Source organism: Pezoporus flaviventris, unplaced genomic scaffold (genome assembly GCF_033815535.1).
Source record: "Pezoporus flaviventris isolate CSIRO_AGI_PZ_B2104156 unplaced genomic scaffold, CSIRO_AGI_Pfla_v1 ptg000072l, whole genome shotgun sequence".
NCBI lineage: Eukaryota > Metazoa > Chordata > Aves > Psittaciformes > Psittacidae > Pezoporus > Pezoporus flaviventris.
Window position 1 is genome coordinate 9,223,458 of NW_026892620.1, and position 25,971 is coordinate 9,249,428.

Below are 25,971 nucleotides of genomic sequence, written 5' to 3' on the forward strand. Positions count from 1 at the left end.
CAAAGCCCCTTCCAGGGGGTGGGCAGCACCGTTCATGAAACAGTAAGGGTTCGTAAAAGTTCTGTAAAAGCCACGCTTGCTGCCTGCAGTTGTGCCGTTTGACGCCCGTTCCTACCCTCCGAGACACTCCGCTCACCTCACACACAGGCCTCCCCAGGAGAACGACCCCGACTTACCCCCTCCAGCCCGCCCCGGCCCTAGCCGGCGGTGAAGCTCCGCCCCCTCCCGCCCCTCGGCCGGCCCCACCCCACCCCGCCCCGCCACCTACTCCCCGGAGAGGCGCCCCGGGCCTGGCAGAACGCGGCTGCCGCAGGCGGGAGCGAAGGCGCAGAGGCACCGCAGCGCTGGCGAGTGAGTGCCGAGAGCGGGCGCCGCGGGGGTGCGCGGCAGGGCCCGCCCCGGCGGGGAGCGGCAGAGCGGGAGCGGGTGGCCTGCCCTCGCCGTCACGTGACACAGCTGCTCCGCGCGCCCCTGCTCCTGGTGACGCCACCGAGGCCGAGCCTTCGGCTGCCAATGAGACGATCGCGGGGCGGGGCTCCGCGGCGGCCGTTGGGCTGGGGTGGGGCTGCCCCGTGGAGGGGAAGGCGGTGGTCGCGCGGGAGGGGAGGCCCGTTACCTGCGGCTGCCGCGGTCAGAGCGGCGGGGGCGGAAGCGGCGCGGCGCGACCCTGCTGCCGGCTCTTTGCCGGTGGGCGGTGGCGGGCAGGAGCCGCGTTGCCTTTACCCCGCGGTGTCCGTGTTGCGCCCGGCCTGTAAGGCCCCGGCAGCGTGCCCTGGTGTCGCCGGGTTTACCGGCAGTAATGCGGCCTGGTTCGGAGAGGGCTGCCCGCGACCCTGGACAGGTCGCGGGCAGCTGAGGGGCCAAGGTGGTAGCACTTCGGGTTCGCCTGGTATGCAGGTGCCTAGCCAGTCCTCCAGTGTTAATTATGGTGCAAATACTCAGTAACATACGTTAACCTTGAAGGGATTATTGACGTGGGTTTGAAGAGCAAGAACTTGAGGGAGAATAGGAAGAAAATGGTTCAGTCTCATAGAGTAAGAGAAGCTGTGACAGTTGATATCTAGACCCTTACAAGATAACACTTATGAGCATTTGTCTTTCTGCATGCATTGCTTGGACCAGAGTGGGAAGGGGCAGAGGGTGTTACCTTTTTTATCTTTCTACGGATTTCCTCTCCTGCCTTTTCTATATGTTTTTCCATTTTAGAAATATGTAAGTCTTCTGATGGTGAGTCAAGGTTCATTTAGCTGTATCTGTGTTAACTCCAGACAATTAACTTCCTCATTTTTTGCTTCAGGGATTTTTAATTTGCTACTTCTGTAATTTTTGCTATGCTTTGAAAATACCAAGGTAGCAGCTTAACATGCAGAAGCACAACTATAAATATCCCCATGACCAAGTTGTTTTATGTAGAACTCTGTGAAGAGTGGACTTGTTTTATGTACTCTGCTTTAAGCAGGCAGTCAACCTGGAAAAGCAATTTCTCGACAATTAACATTGTTCGGTGTGTGACATAGGCCATTAAGAGAGGCTTTAAATTTCACGAGTACAAATGAAAAATGGGATACATCATCTTTCTTGTACCCTCTCCCTGAGAAAAGCCTTAAAAACCTAGACTGCTTATCGCATAGGTATCCTCAGCTGGCACTCATTTTCTGGCCTTGCTCCATCGTAGTTGTCAATGTCATATAAAAACTAACGTATAGTGTAACCTAAGTGTATTACAGCATTGTACTGCTGCCAGTAAATAAAAGCTAAATAGAACAGATCTCACTGTCTGTCTCAAAACCTGAATTGCCAGGGGTGTTGTGCATTAAAAAAATAAGCCTTTCCATACACAGCAGTTTGAAATCTGCATCCTATTGCTGAAAAATACTGATTACTTAGTATGTGGGTCATACCTTGTTTTGCTTGGGTTCTTGCAGTCTGTTTGCTCCTTGCTTCCTAAATTACTGTGGTGGTCTGCATCAGCTCTGCAGGCAAGTTTCTTTGAGTTTGTATATGACCTTATTTTGAGACCACTGGAATTATATGTGTGATCGGAGGTTGGTTGCTTATTGTTTTCTTGTATCAATTTAGGGTAGAAATACTGCTTTGGATGCTTCATTGTCTGCAGTGTCTGCTCTTTATCCTTTAGCTATGTAGATCTTATGCTTTTGAGTGGAGGTTCATTTAGTATTTGTATTAACTCCAGCCAATTAACTTCCTCAGTTCATGCTTTCCTTAACTGATTTTTGATGTGGAAAGCAGAGTTCCTCTGGAGAGTACAGAGCACACACAAGGCCTGGTTTTGCATCAGATATCCTGCTGTCTCTCACACCCAGTGTTAGCTGAGTACAGCCTCTTTACCTGGAAAAGTGTCATCTAGCCTTGGCTTTAGCTCTGCTCTGAGGGGGAGGCCAGGCTAAGTGACCGTCAAAGGTCCCTTCCAGCCAATGTTCCTCTGACTCTGTCTATACATTCTCATGACTCCCAACAGTCACCCAACTACCTGCTTCAAAAGAAGCTTCCTCTCGAAAATTACTTTCATCAGACTGCTGATGTAACTATGATTTTTGCCTGTTCTACTTTCTGTTGTTCATGTGGTTACATTTGTTCTTGGGGTACTTTTGGGGAGTGAAGTTACATGACTGCCTGATCTATGATTTGAATTTGTGAGTGTAGATACAAGGGTGCAGTCATGAGCAGTTTCTGAAGTGAAGTAAGAGAATAATAAATTCCAGGGGTATGTTGTGGCATTTGCGTTCTGCTACTAGCTGAAGTGGTATGCTTTTTGATGGAGTAATTATTTTTCTGTGTGATCATAAGCAGCATTAACAGTTACTGCTTGTGGCAAAAAAATACACTTCAAAAACTGCAGGTTTTGTAATCTGGTTTTATGGAGCACTGTACTTCTGCCCCCCCCCATTCCTAATCAAGTCTTGTTGTATGTTTCTCATCCTCTAAAAGCGTAAGCTCTTTGAACTTGGTTACATTACAACTCTGTTGATTTATATAGGATTGAATGTAAAACTTGCATGATGTTTTGGGCAACATGAACTGCTTAAGCAGATAACACATGCCACGGTAGAATGCATTTCCTGTATGTACTGGTGCTACCTTTCTTCTTCCCATCTTTCAAAATGTTTTGTTTGCAGCATTTTGACAGAGAAGGTAAGTATTGCACAGGTAGTAAGATACAAGGGAAATGTATGGATGCAGTCATGTCATTGAGTTTGCAAATGTAGTACCTTTTGCATTGTCTTTCTAAAAAGTGTGCGTAATAACTTTTTTCTTTAAAACCAGAACTGTTCAAGCAGTAGTACATCACTGTTCTTAAATCCAAATCTGTAGCTATGTAGAATTTTCTGCTCTTTTTCACTCCAGAAGTTTAATTACATTTTGTGGACCATGTCAAATACAGCTCTTTTTTCCTCACTTCCAAAAGTAATTAATGCTAAAGGAGGACAGACTATACCAGGATAATATTCTATTGATTTACCATTACAGTGGTTTTCAAGAATGCCCTTTACATTAAGATTTTTGGCCATTGTGATTTCTTTAAGTGTGTCAGCTATTTACTCTTAGTATCTTGAGAAAACATACTGAATATCACTCTCAAGTGATTTCCCTGACTTACAAGGTACCTCTTCTCCTTTGGAATTGCCACCTTTCTGCAGTGTGTGGACTGTAATTAATCATGTCCTTTACTAACAGCCAGAGTTAACCATCATATTGCTTTTGTTTTGACAGAAGTTCTTGACAATGTAGAATCGCTTTTACTTGTTTTTTTCCAGTGCTGTGTGTTGCCACTGTTAACTGTGAGGAAGATCATTCCATTTGCTCCAGGCTTCAGCTGTGAGAGAGTATCAGTGCTGGGATGATACTGCCACTTTACATATATGTGCTATCAAATAATACCAGAGTAATTATGTCTCTTTATCTCTTTCCCTCCACTCATTTTGTCTAGCCTGATACACAGCTTCTATGTTACTATAATCCAGCTTGCTTCACTGCTTGCTTGCATCATGAAAACCCTTTTCCTTGAGTCAGGTCAGAGTCTCTCTTATTTTTGTTTATGCCTGTTGGAGTCTCCAACTCCCACATGCACCACTGTGAAGGGCCTAGCTGTGTTTTCTGGATAACTTCCTCACAGGTAATGGAAGACTGCAGTTTGGCCACCACAAAGCCATCTCTTCTCAAGTTGAACAGGCCGAGTTCCCTGAACTTCTTGTCACAGAGCAAATGCTCCTTCCTCATTACCTTCCTTGTATCGGGGGGCTCAAAACTGGATGCAGTATTGTAGGTGTGGTCTCATGAGGGTCAGATAAATGGAGATCATCTCTTCCTTCAGTCTGTTGATCATGCTTCTGTTAATACAGTGCAGGGTGTATTCTTTGGTTCTTTCTTTGTTCAGCAAGGTGTATTCATGAGCCTTAAGGTAAGGATGAGTAAGGGAAATCACTGAGATGTCAGAGGAAACATGGCTCCCTTGACTGCTCTGCTGTACTTTTGGCTGAGTGTTGGCTCTCTGACAACAGTTGGGGTTTTAGCTTTCAGTGAGGAAGGAGCCATAAATGTTTGTTTCTCACCACAGGTCTAGAATTCTCAGATACATTTTCCAGAAATCCCAGGAATACTTGGCATTATGTTAATCTCTGGTAACAGTATCATGGACCATTCATATGGTGTTTTGGAATGGTAGTATAAAATACTTCTCTTTTTTCCAGAATATTTTTTGCTGCTGATCAGGACTCAATCTTCTGTAGTTTTTCTCTTGTATCAACCTGTATCTCTGCTGCCGCCTTCTGCAGCAAAGACTAAAAGTTGTCTACATATATAGTGAAATACATTATTTAATACATCTTGCCTTGTGGTAGGCAGACCAATTTGTGTACAGGTCTTTAAATAATTAGGGTTCTGTTGTTACTGCTGACACACAGTACTGATTAGAATTGTGGGTTTATACCTCACGACTGCTCCCCTCTTTCATCTACTTCTTCAAGATAACAAACTTGCATTTGAAATACGAGTTTCATTTGTAGCGGGTGGCAAGAGATTGAGCTCACATCTCTTGACATTGACTGGTGAAGCCTGAATAACCAGCCTAGATTCTGAACTTTAGGAAATTAAGAGAGGTGAATACTACCCTCTGGCTCATAAGAAGTTACTAGTAGCATTCTTTCTGAATTCTTTTACATTGAACCCAAGTGTTTGTTGTTCAATTTTATCCAATCTAAGTTCTGGGAAAAAGTTTGTTGTTGCTCTCAGAATGTGTGAATTTCTCGAAATTAAAGGTTAAGATTATTTCCCATCAAGAGAGGCACAGTCTACATATACAGTAATACTGAAAGCTAGAAGGAAAATAGAAATAAACCAAATTCCTTCAAAACATTGCTGAGAAAAGTGATATTGCAAGTGAGACTGTACATAGTGAGTAAGAAATAAGGGTCTTGGTTTGGGTTTGTGTTGGAAGAAAGGTGATTGTGCTGGGTTTGAATGACATTTAGACCTAGTGATGAACCAAGGATTCGTGGTAGTTGTGATATGAGAATAAGGCCATGACAGAATTTCATTACCTAATAGCTTCATTAGAAGAAATTGCAGGTTGTTTTAATAGAGAGGGAAATGGTAAGTAGGTAGGCCAAAGTACATCAAGTACAAAAAGGGCCTTACTTAGAAGTTATAATTCTCTTGTCTTTAGCTAATTTTATTTTTAGTCTTTAGCTTTTTTTAATTCTTTTATTAGCTTTGGGTTTGGTTATCTTTTTTTATTTTATTTTATTTAGATAATTTAATCACATGACCTGCAATTCACTGTGGGTGCTGGAATAAAACATTTCAGGTTCTGGTAGTACATAGTACACATATGCTTCAAGATTGGAGGGAAGTGTTTGAGGCTGCTTAATCATTGATTTAACATCAATAGCTACAATTCTTAAGCTAGAACTTAACACAAAATAATTGGTATTTTCACAACAAGTAGAACTTCCAGGCTCAAGTTTGCAAGCTCAGAACTGCGATTGGAAAATACTGCCCAGTAAAGTATTGGGGTTTGTGTCAACATCTTTACCGTGAAGGGGTGTTGGCCGCTTCTTTGGGATCTCCTGAACTTTAGCTTGTAAAACACCATGTAATTGCTCTTCTGCATGCCATCTATCTCCATATTGCTAGTCACCATCCTTCTGTGTGTCTTCCTGTGTAACTCCTGCCTCCCTTTTGTGAAGACATTCTTCTGGCCTTTGTTTTTTATTTCTTGTGCTCAAGAGGTTATGGGATCATACATATGTGTTGTATGTGGAATGAGTGCTGGAATATGCTCTCTTGTATGGATTTACTAACGCAGCTCACCCGGACCAAGAAGACATTGTTCTACAGTGAGGCAACAGGTTCTTGTGAGTGTTTCAGTCTGGGGACAAGTGGAAATCCTTCATGGGATTGTTAGGAGGCTAGAGAAGATGATTAGTAACATAAGCATCCATAGTAACAAGTTGAAAAGTACTGGATTCAGATTTTTTTATTGTTGGGATTGGATTTAAGATCACAACAGGACTTGTTTACAGATGAACTGTTATCAGAATATGTGGGTGGAAAGATTGGAGGCAACTGGAGAAAAGAGTTTTAAGCAAGAGTAGTCGGGGACCAGTGATCAAATGAGAGGTGGAAAATTAATATAAAAGTTACTAGCCATGATTGTCAGCTGAGATGTGATGATCTTGGATGTACAGGTAGGAGCAGAAGGAGGATATAGGCATTATGTTTTTGTATTCCCCAATTGCATGCCTGTGCAGGTGCTCAAGGGAGATACTGTGGTTTGAAGAAGTCCTTGAGCCTAAACTTACTCTGGGCAAAGGAACAACTCTGAAGAGGATGTGACAAGCGTAGAGAGATTAGAAAAGTGAGAGGAAAAGATTACTAGAGATCTTGGAGTGAGTGTCACCATTTAAATATGTTTAAGAGTGTATGTTGATTACTGTTGATTTTCTTTGACGTTATATTTTAGTGAAGCCATCAGATTTTCAGTAGAATGAGTAAGTAAGGATTTGAGCTGAGTATTTTCACTGAAAGGGGGTGGAGCATAACACATACATGAAGTGTGGTAAAGTATACTTTGAACCAGTGTTTTCAAACTACATGACTGTGCAACGCTAAATACTGTTTTGTCTTGTGTTGCCTGTAAGGCACAGAGATACTCTGGTAAATACTACACTGGGATGTGGGCATAGGAGAATAGCTAAATGAAATTTAGATGGGATTGCACAGAGCTAAGCCTCCGCTATGATAGGAAAATGTGGAGATAACTGAGAAACTGTATGAATGAGAGAAATGTTTCGATGTGATTTATGGAGTGGAGCCCCAGGCTTAATTTTGCCTTAGCTGAAAATTACAAAGGGAATAAATCCCAGCAGGACACTTATCATACACACACGCACACATTTCACACATCAAATCACTAACCTGCTCTAAGGCTGCAGTGCTTGCTGTGATGTAGTTTGAATACACTGTCTGTGAAAGCTTTTAGAATATGAATCCAGCCACTGGCCAAATCTTACTAAAGCTTTCCGAAGCTCATTTCAAACACAAAAAGTAACACCAAGTTATATGCTTAGGAACTTTGTCCAGCTGGGAAGAGTGTCTTTGGGGAAGGTGATATGAAGGGCTCAGAAAAAAGAATCTCTGCGTTCTGTGGACTCTGTAGATAGAAACCTGTTCTCTTAACTGTTATTTCTAACAGGAGTCAAATTCAAGAGACCATGAGCATAAAATAAAAATTTAAATTATATTTTAGGTTAATGATTTCTTTCTTTTTATTAAACTGTCCTAAGGCAACGGGCCTTATTTTGTGATTGTGGTTCTAGCAATGCGATTTTGTGTTACATGAAGCTTCAGGAAACCTGCTTAACAGAAACAAAACCTATTTGAGAAGACAAGTAAGTGAGCAGAGAGAGAAAAGAGGTGATTGTTTTTTATATTTCTAGTATGGGGCTTCTTAATGAGATATGCTGTCTGGCTGTTTTTTCCTCTGCCTTCTATTCTTGTTTATATTTACCTTTATCTTGTCCAAATACCTAGAAATTCAGGTCAAAATATATCTGGATCCATCTGCTCATCTAGTCTGTTCTTTAACTGCTAGTAGTTACTATATCTTTTAATTACGTATGCTTAGTGATAGTTTACTGCATTAATGGGTGTCATCAAATATCTTTAATTTTGTAGACAGTGAACTTCCTAATGCAGAAAAAGCTTTTTCCCCTAATTTCTATGTATAAAAACAATGGATTAATCTCTTTAATTTGTTGAATTGTGGTTTATATGTCTTATGTATAACTTCCATTTCATTGTTGTTTTAGGAGAAAACTCAAGTAGGCTGTATAATTTAGCTGCCTTTAGCAGAGGTATATTTTTATCACAGTCATGATATGAATACAGGAAATGTTTATTCATTGACATTTCAAAATTTTTAACCTTATTAATTATAGTTACTCTTTCTATATAAGAACTTTGTGCTCTAAATGTTAAGACAAACTTGAATGACCTTTCAGTTCAAGGTTCATCAAATATGTGTTGTGGGGGTTTTTGTTTGCATGGTTTTTGTTTTGTTTGGGGGCTTGGGGAGCTTTTTTTGAGTGGTTGGTTTTTTTTTTGTGGTTGACCATGAGTGTTGATGTATCCTGATTTTAAGCAGGGTCTGCAGAGTGGTGCACCAAACACATGACGTGGTAGGTATAATTCTAGAATCTAGGAATAGGTAATGCTGCCTTTAAGATAATTTGCCTTTCATGACCTTACCAAAACAGGTAATTTGGTTCCACATCAGACAGGTCAAAAATTAATCTGTTAGGCTAATTTTTGAGATTATATGTGAGATGGATCATTTCTTTGACGTTCCCCCACCCCTCTCCAGTTCTCTGAGCTGGCTTGTTAAGACCATCAGCCCAACTACGTTATCAGCTGGATTTTTAGTTTAGGTACTAGTGATGCTTTGGGAATGTGTTTAGGGAAAAGTGTTGGGAAATATTTTCAGTGACAATGGAACAGACAGTTTTGGGATTAATGATTTTTATCTCTCAGCAGGAATAAACTCCCCAGTAATCTTGTGCTTTTGTGATCTTTAAAAGCTGCAGTATTAACAGCATGCATGAATTTAGTATTTACTTAGACAGCTCTTCTTGGATCCCAGCTCTGATAATTTCTCTGTTGTGGGCAGAGCTGTTACAGATGGAACTTTTGTAGCATGTTGCCTGAGCTATCATAGTATAATCACTTACATGTTTCTTAGAAAGTCACTAATAAAACCTATGGCATTGCACTGGATTACACGTGTATATGTAACAACTTACCTGCAAATCTGGAGCAAGATCACATATGCCGAAAAACAGTCTCTGAACAAATGAGTGTGCAGGATGATTGTTTCTTACATGTCTAGAAAAATAGCATATCTCTTGTCCACAGTTACCACATTGACAGCTTGGAGAAGAACTGCATGAGGGCATAGATTTTCAATTATTCTTCAAAAAGTGATGTGTGTCATCAGCGTGCTATCAATAGAACAAATAAAGTGTATGCCAATAAATAAGGTGTAATTTTTGTGAAAGAAATCTGTAATAAATAGCAATTATTTCAGAACTAATTTGGATTAAAATGTCATATCTGTGATCTGAAGACAGTGTTTGAGAAGAAAAACAGACAAAACCAAGAGAAGGCTTGTTTTGTAGATTCAGATTTATAGCTACCTTTACATACAATATATAAAACAGAATGGAAAAGCAGAAGCTTCAGAGAGGGAATAGTAGCAGTTGTGCAGCAACTGAGGCTGTGCAGCGCAGTCCTGGGTTGTTCTCACGCTTTGCCTTCTTTCAGTGTTTTTATCAGCCAAAGATGTTCAGCTGGCCCGGCGCTGCTCTGCCTTTGAGCCACACATACCTCATGTGTGCCAAATCCAACCAAAGCCAGCTTCAGGACTAACAACAGTCTTTGACTGTGCCATCTCCTAGAAAGTAGAAAAATAAGATTTGTGCCCTCTGTGCCAAGGGCTCTAATCCATGTCTCTTAGGAGCATTTGGTTTTGTTTGGCCTTTTGAAGCTGGGTCACAGGGCAGAAAGCAATGCAAGATTTGTGGGGTCAGTGTTCAGTGTAGCACCTTGGGATTATATCTGTATTTTGGAAGTGCTATATGGAGCAGCAGTGGGTGGGAATCCAACATTTCTTTCTCTCTTTTTAGGGTTACTGCTACTGGGGAAAATAATCAAGTAGTTGCATAATGTACTGTCGATAAGCAGGCAGGGAGTGGAACATAGGAATCTCTCTGGAGATAGCAAGAATCTAATGGGTTCTGGACCATAGAATCCATCTCTCGCAGTGTCCATGAGTCTAGTGTTCCTTTCCATCCATGCATAGCATATGAATCAAACTGCCTTGGGTTTTTGTTTGTTGTTTTGGGGGTCTTTAAAGGAGAGCTAAGAGCTGTCTCATCTGGTTCCTTGGCGAAAGGCAAGTTTGGCAGAAGTAGTGTTATCTCTGATAGGGATTTGACAGACTTGCTGTTGAGGATGGTAGTAGTGAAGGATTCCCAGCTTTCCTGGATGGTCTAGATTCTTCCCAAGTACTGTGCTTACCAGCAGTCTTTCCTAATGCCCATCTTTGGAATTTATTGGCTCTTCTGTCCAAGCAGATGCAGTAAGAAGCTTATAGGTTCTCTTTTTCTATTACAGTGTGCTTTGACACACTTAAAGGCACAACCCTATTTTCTCTAAAATAAGTGATCACAGTACAGTCTCTCTTCCTCCCCACCGCCCATAGTCTGTGGTTTCTTGACCTATGTTCTGTTTGTGTCAGCTGGTCACACTTCTCCAGAAGCACAGTGCTCAAAGCTGGCCATACTGCTCAGTTTGTCACCAGATCAGAGCAGACTATGTTCACGTGTCTTACTAGTGATGCGCTTGTTTGTATGTAAACATTAGGATTTTTTTTTCCAGCAGTACCATGTTGTTGACTCGTGTTGAGTTCATGGTCGTTCTAACTGCCAAATCTCTTCCTGCAGAACTGCTGTCACACTCATCTTCCCCCAGATTTTGTTTGTACAGTTGATTATTCCTGGCTAATCTTAGAACTTTGCACTGGCATTATTTGAATGGCTGCTGCAGAGCAGCAGTTCTGCAGGGCCTTGCCACTGTCTCATTAGCCTTGTGCACAACCTTTTGCATTGTGGTATTCTGCATATGCCACATACCTGAGTATTTTCATTACCAGTATTTCCTTGCTACAAGAATGAATATAACAAATACTGTGCATGTGTCCAGTTTGAGATGAACCTCTGGTAAATATTAGATAGTCTTTCTAAACATTTTTTACCTAAGTAGCATCAGTTCTTGTTAAATCATCTTTTTTTTCTGGCTTGCTCGTGGGAATAGTGTGAGCAGCAGCATCAAAAATTCTACCAAGCTCAAGCAGTATAGATCAAGATAGACGATTGCTTTTCAGCATCCACACATCTTACCACCTGTAGAGGTGGGAAAGTACCTCTGTGTGTATTCTAAATGTTAGGCTTCAATACTAGGTCTGTGTCCCTTCCTACTTGTATAGGAAGTGACATTGAATATAGTGGATGTCGCCATCCAAGTGGTGTCTCCTGGGTCCATCTCAGCTGTCTTTTCCTGATCAGCCTAACCCAGGTGTTTTGGGCTGCTAAGCAATACGTGAACCTTTTTGACTTATGTATTGCTTCTCAATTGTATTTCTGTTCCTGTTCATGTCAAGTTTAAGCACATTCTGATTCAGTCACCACTGAATGTTCATCTTTTGGGAGCAAATGGGAGAAAGTAGTCCTTTTAGACCTGGGAGGAGGTTGTATTTTTTGCTTCTAAAAAGGGACAAGGGGCTAGGGAGTCCTAAAATAATTGTCCCTTTTTGTTGTTGATTGTTTGTGGTTTTGTTGTTGTTGGGTTTTTTTTTACTTCTGAAATGCTGAAGAAGCTGGGGAGAAAAAGTGGTGGTGTTATACTAAATAAATCATGCATGTAAAACCTGTCTAACTGTTAGTCCCTCAGACTTAGGTAGTCTCTTTTAAAAATTCTTTATGTTAACATCTGTTTAAAATGAGATTTTCTCCCAACTGCTTGATTTTCTTAATGACTCAGCACCCTTCTTCTCAAGCTTCAGCTTTTTTACTGCTTTCCATGACTTTTTTTTTTCTTTATATGGGGTTATGTTACTCGATAGCAGTATTCGAGGTTGCATTGCTTGCCTGTCTTCTTCTTAGGTGACTTGATCTTCTGTCACCAAAAAGCTGGTCACACAAATCACCTGAGCGGTATAAGTGCCTTGCTGGAGCATAGGGATCTCCTCCAGTCTATGGACCCTAGATATGCGTTCCCCTGAAAATAATCCGTGTATCAGTGTTAGCCTTTCTGTTCTAACTTTAAAATCCACAATGGTTGCACTAAAACCTGCAAACTCATATGTGTAGAAGTCCCTATATCTTACTGAAAAAATATTGAAAGACAATACAACTTTTTGACAGTCTGACGAAGAAAACTCATGCGTAATTAGCAGATGGGAAGTGTCAGCTGAAACACATTTTTACAAAATTAGTTATAAAGATCTTGACCACATCTTCCTCTGTTTTCCGATACAGAATTTTCTTCTTTTTTACCGAATTAAAAACATAGCACAACTTAAATCTTACACTAGTTGATCTAACTGCCTGCCATAATTCTGTTTGGGTTTTGAAATAAGCTGAGAGAGCTTTCATTCTCTTACGCCCATTATCTAAAGTTTAAAGCATATCAGCACATGTACTTTCTCGTTATTTTAATGAAATACAGGGTCACCAATTCTGACTCTACATTTTCCATGAATTTGTCAGGCTTTTTTTATTGGCTCTGTCTTGCTGATAGAGTACAAGGAAGGAGAGACTGAGATTGATTGATCTTTGATACTTAACTTATCATTTATCTTGGACATCCAAGGAGCTCCAAACAATAATCAATCAAAATCACTCCCCTCTGTCTATTCTCAGTGGAGCCATCATAATAACCAATTAATACAGCCCTAGACTGGATGGAAAATTAGTGATTAGCCAGTACAAAAATTGATTGCAATTACCTAAATTCTGGTGTAGAAGTCACTACTTAAAGGCTTTTTGCAGAACAGGTATGCTCCCAATATGAAGAAATTTTGTTTCACTTGAGGCCTTTTTTGATCTTAACTAAGGAATGAAGGCTTTTAGACACCCTAAGTTTAATTTTTAAAATGACCTGTCATGGTCAGTTAACCACCAAAATCGCCTGTGTGCATCACTTCTATGGTTCCACTTCTTTCGAAGTATTACTGCCCTAAAATCAAAGCACACACGCACAACTGCAGAGCATTTTAGAAACATACAGCGTTATTCTGGTGACACCAGGTGTTGGAAGTAAAAAATGTAATACATTATGTATTCAGAAGCATGCCTTTATTAATCAATAGTTATCGTGGGGTAAGCAGTGAGCTAATGAAGCTTTCTAATTTGACAATGATTTGAGTTACCTATTTTAAAAGAAATGTTCACGTGCTGGAAATCAGAAGTGATTTGTTCATTACCTGTCTTTTTAAGCCATATCAAAAAGATGAAATTCTTGTACAGTTTCTTTTCTCTCTGTGTCTTGTTATGCACTGTTTCTTGATTTATATCTAATGTAACTCCCTAATTATATTATTTATTTTCCTTTAATTAGCATCACTACGTGAGTATTAGCTTAAGAAATGCAGAAGTAAAATTAACTGAGGTTTCCAAATGTCTCTAGATACTGTTTGGCAAACCTGGGAGAAATGGTGTTCAGAGTAATACATCAGTTACTCCAGTATTCGGAGTTAACAGAGACTGCTGCACTACATACTTGGGTAGGGAGAGTGGCATTGAGAGGGCAGTGACTGATTTGTCCAAGAGCTGAAGTGTAACTTTCTATAGCCAAATTGGGCTAAGCTGACATATAATAACTTTTTGTGTATTTTCAACAATGTATGAGTAATGTTTAGATTCAAAATTTTCAGTTAACATTATCCTATGACCAAAAATAAGATACATATATATATAGTTAATATGTGAAATCTTCTTATGTCAGCTTGCCATTGTGAAATGTGTTTGATGTGAAGGTGTACAAGTGTTTGCCCAGAACTACCTCTTGAAAAACTCCCAAGCCATAGTTGCTATGAGCCAGGACCTTTCAATGGAACCAGTCTTTTTCAAAAGCACAGTGCTGACTTCTCTTTCATATTTAGTGGAGGCCCTTCTCTTTCATTGTAGCATGGAAATAAATTATAAATGGTAGTTATAAATTTAATTAGGAGGAAGGTTGCTAAAAAGAAAAGCAGTTGGTTTTGTATCATGTAGCTCCCAATGCAAACAGAAATGTTTCAATTAGAAGGCTACAAAAGTCTTAGGACTTGCTATTCATGTCCTCCCCATCCTGTTCACTGACAGTGAAATCGGAAAAAGTAGGAATAAAGAAGTGAATTGGAGGATACGCTACCTGCTACTGGGTATGTGGGATCTATTTGGAAAGGTGGGATCCCAATAAAGTACAGAAATAAAGTCCATTGCAGCAAGTGTGGATTCTTTTCTCATTTCCAGAGCAAACCTTGGAAAAGGGTGAATATAGTGTTTCCCTTGTCACTTCTGCCTCATGTCCCACTGTACAGGCAATGGATACTAGTCTGGCAGTTACCCTTTTTGTGCTGAAATCTATGCATCCCCTTTGGTCTGCTCTGTTGACTACTAACGTAGCCAGTTTATTGCTGTTTTCTCATAATTTTGTTGCATGTTTGGGGTGTGTGAGGAGGCTGTGAGCTAGTCAGAGGATACCATAGAATCGGAGAAATCAGGTTGGAAGGGACCTTAAGGATCATCTGGTCCAAACATTCTTGGCAAAAAAGAACTCGACCTAGACCAAAATGCCCAGCACCTTGTCTACCTGAATCTTAAAAAGTATCCAACACTGGGGAATCCACCACTTTCCTGCAGTGGCTGATTATTCTCGTTGTGAAAAATTTTCCTCTAGTGTCCAACTGTAATCTCTCTGGGAGTAACTTTTACCCTTTTTCATGTGACTTTTTTTTTCATGTGTTTTTTTCATGTGACTCCTTGTAAAAAGAGAGTCTCCAACTTCTTTGTAGCCACCGTTTAAATACTGGAGCATGGTGATAAGGTGCTAATTTATACTTGGGGCTTAATCACCTTTGCTTGCAATCTGTTCCAGTCCTGAACTGGCTACATCTTAAGATCTAGCTTGAGGCATTCAGAACACTTTATATATACTTTTTTTATACATTCTATATTGTAATATTGTCTTGCCTTCCATCTGTGCCTCTTTTCCCAAAACAAAGTCTGAATTGATAGATACATATAGTTGGACGCTCCTAGATATTTGAATGCCTATCAGGTATCTCCTAGATATTTGGTATTTTAATGACGCTAGTCTGGCTTTTTTGCATTCAGAACCACATTGCATATTATTCCCCTTATCGTTTACTTCCAGTACTTGATTCTGTTCTTCCTTTATGAAGTTAGTAACAGAAATTCCTTCTCAAAGGTCACTGAGAAGAGGCTGCACAACACATATAAAGCTATTTTTATTTATATAAATATTTTATTTGTAAATAATTCTGTTTCATATAAATGTCTATATAATTCAAACGAATGTTACATGTTTTGTTGTTACAGCCAGACCTCTGGTTTAAGATGCCTTTCATTAGGGCTTCCTTCCTGGCATCCTGGACACTGCCAAGGAGACCTTCAGTTAGCGTAAATTCTACATGCCACTGTAAAACTAAAATAGGGGTTTGGGGTTTTTTTGTTGTTGGTTTTTTTTTGGGGGCGGGGGGTTGTTGGTTGGTTGGTTTTTTGTTTTTGTTTTTTTTGCAATTCCAAATGTATATCCAAGTAGAGATAGCTACGGAATTATTTACATCAGCATTTCTTGTAAGCCTCTTGTAGCTCCAGGTGAAGATTTAATGACTTGTGTAGCTGGTTTTCCTCATTCTTCAGTAAATACACATCTGCACTAAATTTTGCATCAGACTACAGAGCTTGTTTCTGTACCAAGAGACCAAACTACTTCTTACCAGAAAGTAAGCATTTCATTCAACACATCCTTATAGGACACACACAGACAAATTAGGAATTTATTGTTGTCTTGCTTATCTTTGACGCTACAAGGCAGGAGGGTATTTGAGATTCTGGTCACTGCATTTTCTGGATCTAAAAACGATTACTTCAATGCCTTGTTGAGTTTCATTTCAGACTTTTTTGATGCCCCTGAATATGTGTTTGTTTCTTCTGTGTAGAAGATAGCAGGCCAGTAGATGTATTTACTTTATGATAAGGATTCTTTCCTAGCTGTTGAAGGAGGTGATGTATGTTTCAGATTTCATCGCAGAACTTTGCAAGTCTTTCTTGAAGAACAAAAATCAAGACCAGTACAGTTGAATTAACTCATTATTTTTATTTTCATAATGATCTGTGACTCTGTCTTTTTCTGTAGCAAACTCAGGATTAATTTCTAAACAGAAGTGATATGCCTCAGTGGGACTGAAGTAATTATATACATCTGTTCATGATTCTTTGTAGTTTTGATTTGATGTTCTGTTTTGGTTTGTATTTTCTTACCTTATATTAGAAAATGGTGGAGGGGATTTGTTGCTGAGGTATGGATTGGGTTTTTATTTTTTACTTGTATTGAGCTGCAAGGTGAAATTCACTTTAAGAAAAAAAAAAGTATTGAACTACCAACATAGCTTATCAAAGTAAGACTTGCATATATATTTAATTAATTAGGCAAATAAAATAACTGCAGTTAGTGAATTAGAATAGAATCATTTAGGTTGGAAAAGACTCTGAAGATTGAGTCCAGTCATTAACCTAACACTGCCAAGTCCACCACTAAGCCATGTCCCAGAGTTCCACATACACGTCTTTCAGATACCTCCAGGGGTGGTGACTCAGCCACTTCCCTGGGCAGCGTCTTGGGCTGATTTTTTTGTTATCAGTATGTCACATGTTAAATATTATGCTTTTCCACAAGTTTGATTCATAGACTGAAAGCATATATATCCCTTTAAAAACAAAAAACAAAAACCAACAGAACAACATAGGGGAGTGAGGGGGAAGGAAGGGACAAAAAAACCATAATCCATTTCTTAGCTTTAAAAACACTTGACCTGAATAAATTAAAGAGGAAGGAAAATACTTATATGTATCACAGAAGGAAGATTTGCTGATTTTTCATTTTCCACTGTTTTTACAGTGATGTCTCCAGACCAGCAGCTTGACTTGCTGCAGAGCTGTAGCCACAAACCAGTGATTCTATCATTCTCCTTTAATATTATATGAATACTCCACTTTTGCTTTTATGCATCCTTTTGTGCAGTAACCTCAGCTGTGGTCTTCCAAATGTCAAGACAGACCTCTCCTTCTTGCACTGCTACTTAGCAGCATACGTGCAAATAAAAAGTCATTAATGTCAATATATCTTCTGTGAGCATAGATACACCTTATTATCCACTACTCCTTCTGAACCTCACAAAATTGGTATGAACCTCCTGTATGAACATACTTGGCCATTGCCCCACGTTGTACCCTTCCTGGTTGAACATTTAAAACAGTGCATTTAAATCTGGTGGTTCGTTAAGTACAGCTGGTTCTAATTTTCATCTCTCCTTTTCTGTGGGCCATTAACACTTTACAAGCAAAGCATGACTCTGTAGAAAATCCTGTGTGTATAGATGGATGTTATAAATGTGTATGAATTGCCTTTCCTTGGCCCATGGGCTGATAAAAACCAGGTCTCCTGATGCTTCATTTCTGTCAGGTTGGTCAAAGGTTCATGTTTCAGTGGCTAGTCCATGCTGGGATAGGTAGGTGGTTTCTGGAGATAAAATAGTGCAGTGTTACGTGACACTGTTCCCAGATTAGCACCTGGATTTTGTTTGATTTTGGCAAGGTTTAAGGAGCATCATCTTGCAGCCCTCTGCACAGTGTTCCAATGCTCTGGCACCTCAGTTCATCCAGCATCTGTGGAGCCACTAGCCAGAGCAGCCTCCTGCTGTTCAGCTGTGATGTCCAGCTGCCTGAGAGGCACCACCAGGTGCTCACGTGGCTGCAGGGTCTCTTCTGGGCACAGCACATCTCACCAGCAGCCCTGTGCTGTGGCATCTCCCCACTAGCTGAGCAAAGGCATAAGATGGCCTCCAGAGCCACAGGCTCCTGCTGATGGGAGGCTACTGTTGCTGAACAATCGGTTTCATTTATCATCTCCTTTCCAGGCTAAGTTGCACTCTTGTGGGGTGAGGGGACAGTGCTGTGCCGTGACCTGGGCATCTCTCCCCTCCTCACAGAGCATCATTGTGCAGCCATTGCCCTGGCCCTTGTGGAAGGGCCCCTCACAATCTTGCACAAGTTCCCATCTCTTCTCTCTTCCCCTTCTCTCTCACCATCTTTTCAGTGTAGAAAAACACATTCCCAAGCTTAGGTACTCAAAGTGTTTGCTGTGTTCCACAGGCTGGGATGCTCTTCTCCGTCCAAAACAGCGAACTGACCTCTCTGGGTATTGGCATGTAAATCAGTGTGCTGACCTTGAGGGGAACCCATCCAAACTGCAGGCTGTGTCCTGAGTTTCAGGATGTCAGCGGTTTGAAACACTGGGCTGTGCTCTGCATGTCAATGACAGAAACCACTTCAAATTCAGGGTGGCATCCAAAACGGTACCGGGAACAGGGCTGGCATAGCAGGGCTGCCCTATCAGAAGTTGTTTTCTACTTTTTTCCTGTAACAGCAATCTGGCATTTACTGTTAATGCTTCATTTCTGGTTGTTTTTGTGGGTTGGTTGGGTTTTTTCCTGTTTAAGCATCTAAGCTAAAAGTGCAAAGGTGAGACATTTCTATCTATGTAATTTAAATTAATTGTATCATGTTCTTGAGATAGCATCATAAGGACCCACCATGCTGAGCAGGATTTTGAGAAGCCATCTAGTCTGCTGCCTTTCCCCTAAGTCAAGATTAACTGTAGCATCCATGATATTTTGGACAAATAGCTGTTTATCAAGACTTCCAGTTTAAAGGCTTCAACAAAGTTGACTTTTCAGTGAACACTTCACACCCCAGTTGCCACTCACGGATAAAATGCTTGCGATATCACTGTGATCTTATGAAACACCAGTCCATTGCTCCGTAGCACTCGTAAATGTATTGGGAGAAAGGAGTGTGAACAAAGCAGGAGACATGATTTAAATCCCTGTATAAATCCATGGTTTATCCATTCTCAAATGTTTCTAGTAAGTGAGTTCTAGTTTCCTTATCTCATAAAACTATAGGAGAACCAGAAAAGTCAGAAGAGGTGGCAAAGATGATTGCAGGTAAGGAGTGTTTTCCCTTCTGTTAAATACATGTGAATTCATCAGCCTAGAAGAGAGCAAGAGCTGAAAAGTATCTGGTGGCACAGAGGGTGTGTACGGGGACCCCTGACTGGGAGAAAGATCCATCAGATGAAGCAAGGAGGTGGCAGGGAAAACCCCCAATGCAACTTGCATCTCATGCACTCATGTGGAGTCAGGGTGTGGGGCTGCCTGTTGTGTGCTGCTGCTGTCGCATGTGGTTTGCAAGGAAAAAGCCTTTATGCCACAGTGCTCATCACCTCTGGCTTAGGAAGGATCTGACCTAAGTCTAGAAATGCATCACTGTTGCCTTGCCCCATTCTTGTGCTTTTCCTGAGGTATCACTGTTAATCACTGTCTCTTCTATGAAACCTTTAAATATTTGTATGAGTAGCACTGTGATTGATGCTTATTCAAAGGGAGGGCATCCTCACTCTGCCTCCTGGCAGATACTCGAAGATACTCCAGCTTAAGGGCAGGCATATTTGTTGGTTTGGGAATGTAAACTATCCTAGCGTGAAACTGAAAGTATCTGCGAAGTAGCTTAAGTGCACCAGTAGCATCCAGCGTGGCACTGGTTGCTCTTAATATCTTGCTTATTTTCACAAACCAGCACCTCACAGTTTCTGAGCGGACAACTGCTGTGAGGACGTAACCTCTTGATTTCAAAGGAGCCATCGTTTTGCTGGTGCCTCTGTGGTTAATATAAGAAAGGTGTCTTGCCATAAACTTTTTCCGAGGTATTCAGCAAGGTTGGAAAGGGGTCGGCCCAGGCAGGAAGCCCTTGTCTGTGCTATAAAGAAAATAGCAAGCAACAAAATGAAAGCATCAAAGGGCCAACAGGATGTGGTCCCAGGAGTCCTCTCTGGCATGTTAGTCCTTCTTGAAAGTTAGCATTGAGTGAAGAGTGACCTTAAAACTCGCTTCATTCAAACAGACGGGGCTCAAGTTTAAAGTTCAAGGCATTTTGTTTTTTCACCTGTTTCCTACAGTTTTAAGAAACTTCTGAAGAATTAATGTGTAACTATATCTGGTCACCGAGCCAATGCACAGAATTTTTCTCAAGGGAAAATAATGTTACTGTATGGAGCAAGAGAAATGGATACTTTCTGAGTTGGGAGAAAAAGTTTCAACAAAATAAAACCCAAAACCACTGTTACGCTGATCACAAACAGCCATGGAGCCGGGTGGTGCATCTCCTATTTCTCGTTTCATTTTCAAAAGAAGCTTGTGGTATCCCGTAACTCTCTGAATTGTGGTGAAACAATGTTTTTTGTCAAATCTGCTGCTGCTTGGGAAGAGAGGTCTTGTTTTAGATACAGCCTGGGAGCAAAGAGCCCATTTGCAGCAGCTCAGCCTCATCTGTGAGTGCATGCTGACTAAGCCAGCGATTGGCCCCATGGCCATCCATCCATCTCTTAGTGCTCTGGAGCTGTTGGACCTCAAGGGGAAAAACTAAAGCCCTGACCTAAAATTCACATCAGTAGGCAAGGACAGACGGGGGTACAGTGATGCAGCCCTACCACCGCTAATGCCAAGCAGCAACCCAGGCTGCTGGCTGATGCCATTACAAGCCACTTTTCACCCAACAGCATATTGCACCTGCATAGTCCTGAAACAGTCACTTTATTTGCCTCTCATGTAAGGAAGCAACTAATAACTGATCTGTGAGCAGTTCGGCAGGTTGCCTTTCATAGCTGAAAGAAATAGTTTGAAGAGATGATGTACAGATTTCACTTGTATTTCCCCATGCCATTCAATTTTAATGATTCTGGCATGAATATTTCATTAAAGTACTTTCTGAATGGGTTTGTTCTTTCCTAGCAGCTAATAGTCAGTATAGAGTCTGGGATGGATTTTGTTTGGTTTTTGGTGGGCTTTCTTTTCCTCTTAGGTGGTCTACTGTAGATAAGAAGTGTCAAACTGGATTACGTGAGAAAAGGCAACTTCTTGTTGGTGATTCAGTGAAGGGATGCTGTCTATAACTCTCTTCAGCTGCTTAGTGGAAGTCTGTGAAATTACCCTCATAAAATTCTGCTCTTTACTCTCCTGCCACAAGGTGGCTAAAAAGTTTTTGAAAGCCCATGATATGCTGGAAATGATACTAACACATCTAACAGCCTTCCTGCAACTCGACACGCGGCACACAGCAGACCAGATTTATTGCACAGAAAACTGTGTATGTCTTATTTATATGAAGCAGCATTCAGAAGATGTTTTTACCAAGTTTATTTCAATCACTCCTCAGCTGGGGTTGGCTGGGCTTGGCTTTGTGGCTTTTTAATAGAAGTCCTTGTGTCCAGCCCACCGCATGTGAGCAGCCGGGCTGCTGTGGATCACAGCGGTGTGACGGGGAGCTCAACATCTGCCTGCCTATGAAGCCACAGCTCTACCGATACCTCAGCCTTGTGGCTTTACAGTGACTGTGGCTGAAATGTCAGATTGCCACCCCATCTCCATTTGTACTGCCTGCTGAATTCAGCTGCTCAAATGCTGTATCAGAAACATTGATCCAAACTGGGGTTAGTAAGTTCTTTTTTGGTGGTGATGGTGGTGGTGAGTTTTTTGGGTCCTGCCCAAGGATGACGGGTTGTCTCTTCAAATCAGTAATGGTTCCAAATAGCGGTCTGCTGCACCATCAGACATGTGTACTTCGTTTTCACGAATTTCAGGAGTGGCAACACTCTTCCCTGTAAACTTTTTGGAAGCTTATTTCCAGATTTACAGTAGGGATGGAGATTTTGTTTAATGGAAACGAAGCATATCTTTTTCTTACAGATGCACCACTCACTGTTCAGCTTTCTATGTGCATTTTAGGTTTCCCATTTTATTTTTTAACTTATTAACTCTGACAAGTAACCTCTTGGTAGTGAACAATTCATTTTTCTGATTCAAAGTGAACACGAGTGCCCTAATCCCCTAATGGGAATTAATTGCATGTTTCAGTGCTTAACTCTGATCCTTTCTCAATCCCCACTGGGACAAGTTTCTTCCTGAAGGATCTGTGTTTGTTATTCAAAACACAATATGAAAGGTAATGATTTTTCTTATAAAAGGGAGTCAAAAGGACTGAATATTAATGCTCTCTTTATTGTGAGGGAATGAGCTGCATCAAAAAAAAACTTGCTTATGTCATGAAGGATAAATTACGCTGAAGTATATCTGATAAAATACAGGGAGGAAATCAGTGCAGTCTTTTTTCCTGAAGTGAAAGCAGTTTGCCAGTAGATAAAGGCACAAACCATTTTTGCTTGGAAAACTATTCAGATACAGAGAAAACCTGTTTACTTCATCAAGGGGGAAGTTGCTTTGCTACTGAGGATTTTCAATGACACTCTCTTGGCCAGCAATGTACCCTTTTGGATGCCCAACCTGATTTGACAGTTTACTTAAATAAGAGCAAATAGGAGGAAATACATGAAGTTTCTTTTCCTGGTCTGTTTTAAAAGATTTTTTCAAACTTGAAATTCACTGTTCAATGACCCTCTTTCCAAAAGGAGGTGGAGGTGCTCCTCTGCTGTTGGGTGTCTGGCCCAGCCAGCCAGCTGTGGCTGAGGCAGCTCTGCCCAGTAGTCGGTGATGGAGGGCAAAACGTAGGAAACCATCAAACAGTGCAAGAACTGCCTCTGCCCTTCAGAAACGATAGGGGATAAACGGAGCACAGCATGAAAAATAACCCAGGAACGATGAAGGTATCTCTTCCCCCCTTTACCTTTCAGTAAAGCCAGCCTTTTAGCCCATTTAAACACCAGGTTAAACTTGCTTTTGTGTGTTGCTGAGCATTACACCACACACTTCCTGCAGCACAGCTCTGTCATGGTGCAAGAGAGAAAAATGAAGAAAGGTTTAGAGCTTTACCAAGACTGAGGAATGCACTGGCTGATGTTGAGGATTCCTTAAGAGGAACCATGGGCTGTAATGTGACTACAGAAAAGAACTGCAAGGCTGACTTGCCGCTGGTATCTAGTTTTCAGTGTTAGATCTCTTGACTGAAAAGTTTCAAGAGATAATTGGATTTAGAATGATATTTAAGTGTGGTTTAGGACTACAAGGCCCCCTTTGCACACACCCAAACAGTCTTTGTGTGCACAATGCGTCTTGGTGTGGGTGAGGTTCTCCAGAACGTTGGCCAGTGAGGCTGTGTGGATAACATACACCTTTGTCTTTCAGCTGCTTTTGCAGGTACGATGGCTCGTGTCTTTGTCTATGGCACGCTTAAGAAGGGCCAGCCCAACTACAAGCACATGATCAACACAGCCAAGGGGCTAGCGAAATTCCAAGGACGGGGCCGCACTGTGGAGAAGTACCCGCTGGTGATTGCAGGCAAATACAACATTCCTTACATGCTGAACATCCCGGGAACAGGACACCACATCACTGGGGAGATTTACTCGGTTGACGACCAGATGCTGCAGTTCCTGGATGAGTTTGAAGGCTGCCCAGACATGTACCAGCGTACCCTGATGAGAATCGAGGTGGTGGAGTGGGAAGGGAAGGGTGGTGTGGGCGAGGCACGGGCAGCTGCTGAGGGCATTATAGAGTGCTTTGTGTACAGCACAACGACATATCCGCCCGAGTGGGTCGGCCTCCCCTACCATGACAGTTACGACTCTTCAGGGAAACACGGCCTCTCCTATGTCCTACGTGAAAGCCGGGATTAAACACAGGAGGTGATGCAGCCCGCCTGAAGACATAGTACTAAGCATGTGTTGATCAGTAACCTTCCCAGGAAAGCTGTAATACCTTGTCATTAAAATGCAGGATCTCTTGTAACCTTCCCAACCCAGGAGCCTTGGCGCTAGATTTGAAGTCTTGTAGACCCACAGATGGGGACTCCTGTCTGGCTAAGCCCGTGTCCTCACCACCGCTAACCTGCGAGTAACTGGGTTTGCATGAGGTGTAAAATAACTATCTGTGCACATCGGTTTTGTGGTCTAACTGTAAATTCTTAATTCCCTCCCCTTTTGCCTCAGTGCTTTGACAAATGTTCTTGTGTAGTTCTCCAAGGTGGGTGGAATAACAATGATACGATTGCACTAACAGCTGAAACTGATTTTAAAAAGTCGTGTCTGCAAGCAAACTGAAGCACAACTCATGTTTAATGTTGACTTGTAATGGTGTTTAGTAGGTTACTGAATGTAAACCAGGAGAGATGACAATATAGGTACTATGCACTTCAAGACAAATACGAAATGGCTGGAGAAATAGAGAACATTTAAAGACTATTCTTACTCTGTATTGCAATGTTCTTCTGAACTGGAAAGGAGTATTTTTAAAACCTGTTTAGTTTTATAAGGTACTGTGAAAAAGTACTAAGAGCGCATAAGAAAATTACATTTAAAATCATATTTTAAATTTAGCATCCTAAGCACTTTAGGTACCACTTCAGTTCAGAGTGACTGTAGGGGTTGGGGAGGTGGGGGTGGGTGGAGGGGTGTTGGGGACCAGGAAAAGCAAACCTATTTTCAGCTGCCCATCATGCTATAGCAGATGCAGCTGTTGCAAACATTTAACTATCAAGGTGACTTTTGACAAGCACTTTAATGCAGAACTTACTTGCAACCATATGCAAACTGCATTTCCTACCGAGGGAAAGATTTTCTGTGCATGATATAAAACATCCAAAGGACCTGTATGGTGATTATTGCAACATTTAAACAGGGGAAAAAAAAGATGGAAAGATGACTGTTGTCCCCCTGACCCAACCAACTGTGCTGGTTTCTGTACAATCTGGGGAAATTGTAGCTTTCTGTTGTTACACTGTTGTGCCTTGTATTTTCCTTCAACCGCAGTGTTTGGTACATACAGATTGTAGAGTATACAAAGCTGCCAAAAGGATGTGAGCAGGGAATGCATGCCATGCAGTGAGCCAAAGTACAATGAAATGTACTAAGGATATCATTAAGAACACTACTGTACTTTTGCTTGACTGCCAGTAGCCCTGTGATGGCCAGAGGAGGTCCGGGATAAGGAATCAGCCTGAACTTTATCAGTAATAGGCACTGCTGCATCTCATTTAAGTAACAGACAGAAAGCTTGTGTTGTTGCAGTAACAACTTAAGCAATTTTAAGGTAGAATACTTGTGTCTCTTCGCAATACTTGGGTTTTGTTTAGGGCAACCTGCAGAAGCTGAACTGTGCTCCTTTTGGAAAGGGCAAGATGGCATTAAGGAGATTGGTAGGAAGATCTACAGGGTGTCTGCCTCAGTTTTTCCTACTGCAAAAGCATTAATTTTCCTGAAGGGCAGGTACTACTCACTCTTCCGTACTCACCTTGATGGGTTTTGTGACCTAACAAAGCAAGTCCCTGCACTACATTATTTCCCCTTGGCCATGTGGTACTGTTCGCAGTGTCTCAATAATGTGCAAGATGTTTCTTCAGTCAGAAGTTCCAAGCAGAATCACAAATGTTCCTGGTTATACATAAATCACCAGCCCTGTCACAGACTGGTTTTGTCCTTCTGGTAAGGCCCAGGTGCCTCTGGCCAGAGGGGGTTTCTCTGGGAAGCATCATGACTCTGCACAGCTGAAGCAAGAAAATGAGAGCAGGAGGTACGTTAAAAAAACAGCTGTAGAAGGTGAGA

At 41.4% G+C, this 25,971-nt stretch overlaps 1 protein-coding gene across 1 annotated transcript; it reads left to right on the top strand.

Annotated features, from left to right (window-relative positions):
• The first annotated feature begins 214 nt into the window (after positions 1-214).
• Positions 215-24,625, top strand: GGACT (gamma-glutamylamine cyclotransferase). The gene is made up of 2 exons (XM_061472830.1): positions 215-351; positions 23,558-24,625. Exon 2 carries the CDS (start codon positions 23,575-23,577, stop codon positions 24,046-24,048), a length of 474 nt encoding a protein of 157 aa, XP_061328814.1. The 5' UTR covers positions 215-351; positions 23,558-23,574; the 3' UTR covers positions 24,049-24,625.
• The last annotated feature ends 1,346 nt before the right edge of the window (positions 24,626-25,971 follow it).

Excerpts from the sequence above, each read along its gene's own strand:
- GGACT (XM_061472830.1), top strand. The coding sequence starts at position 23,575 with ATGGCTCGTGTCTTTGTCTATGGCACGCTTAAGAAGGGCCAGCCCAAC.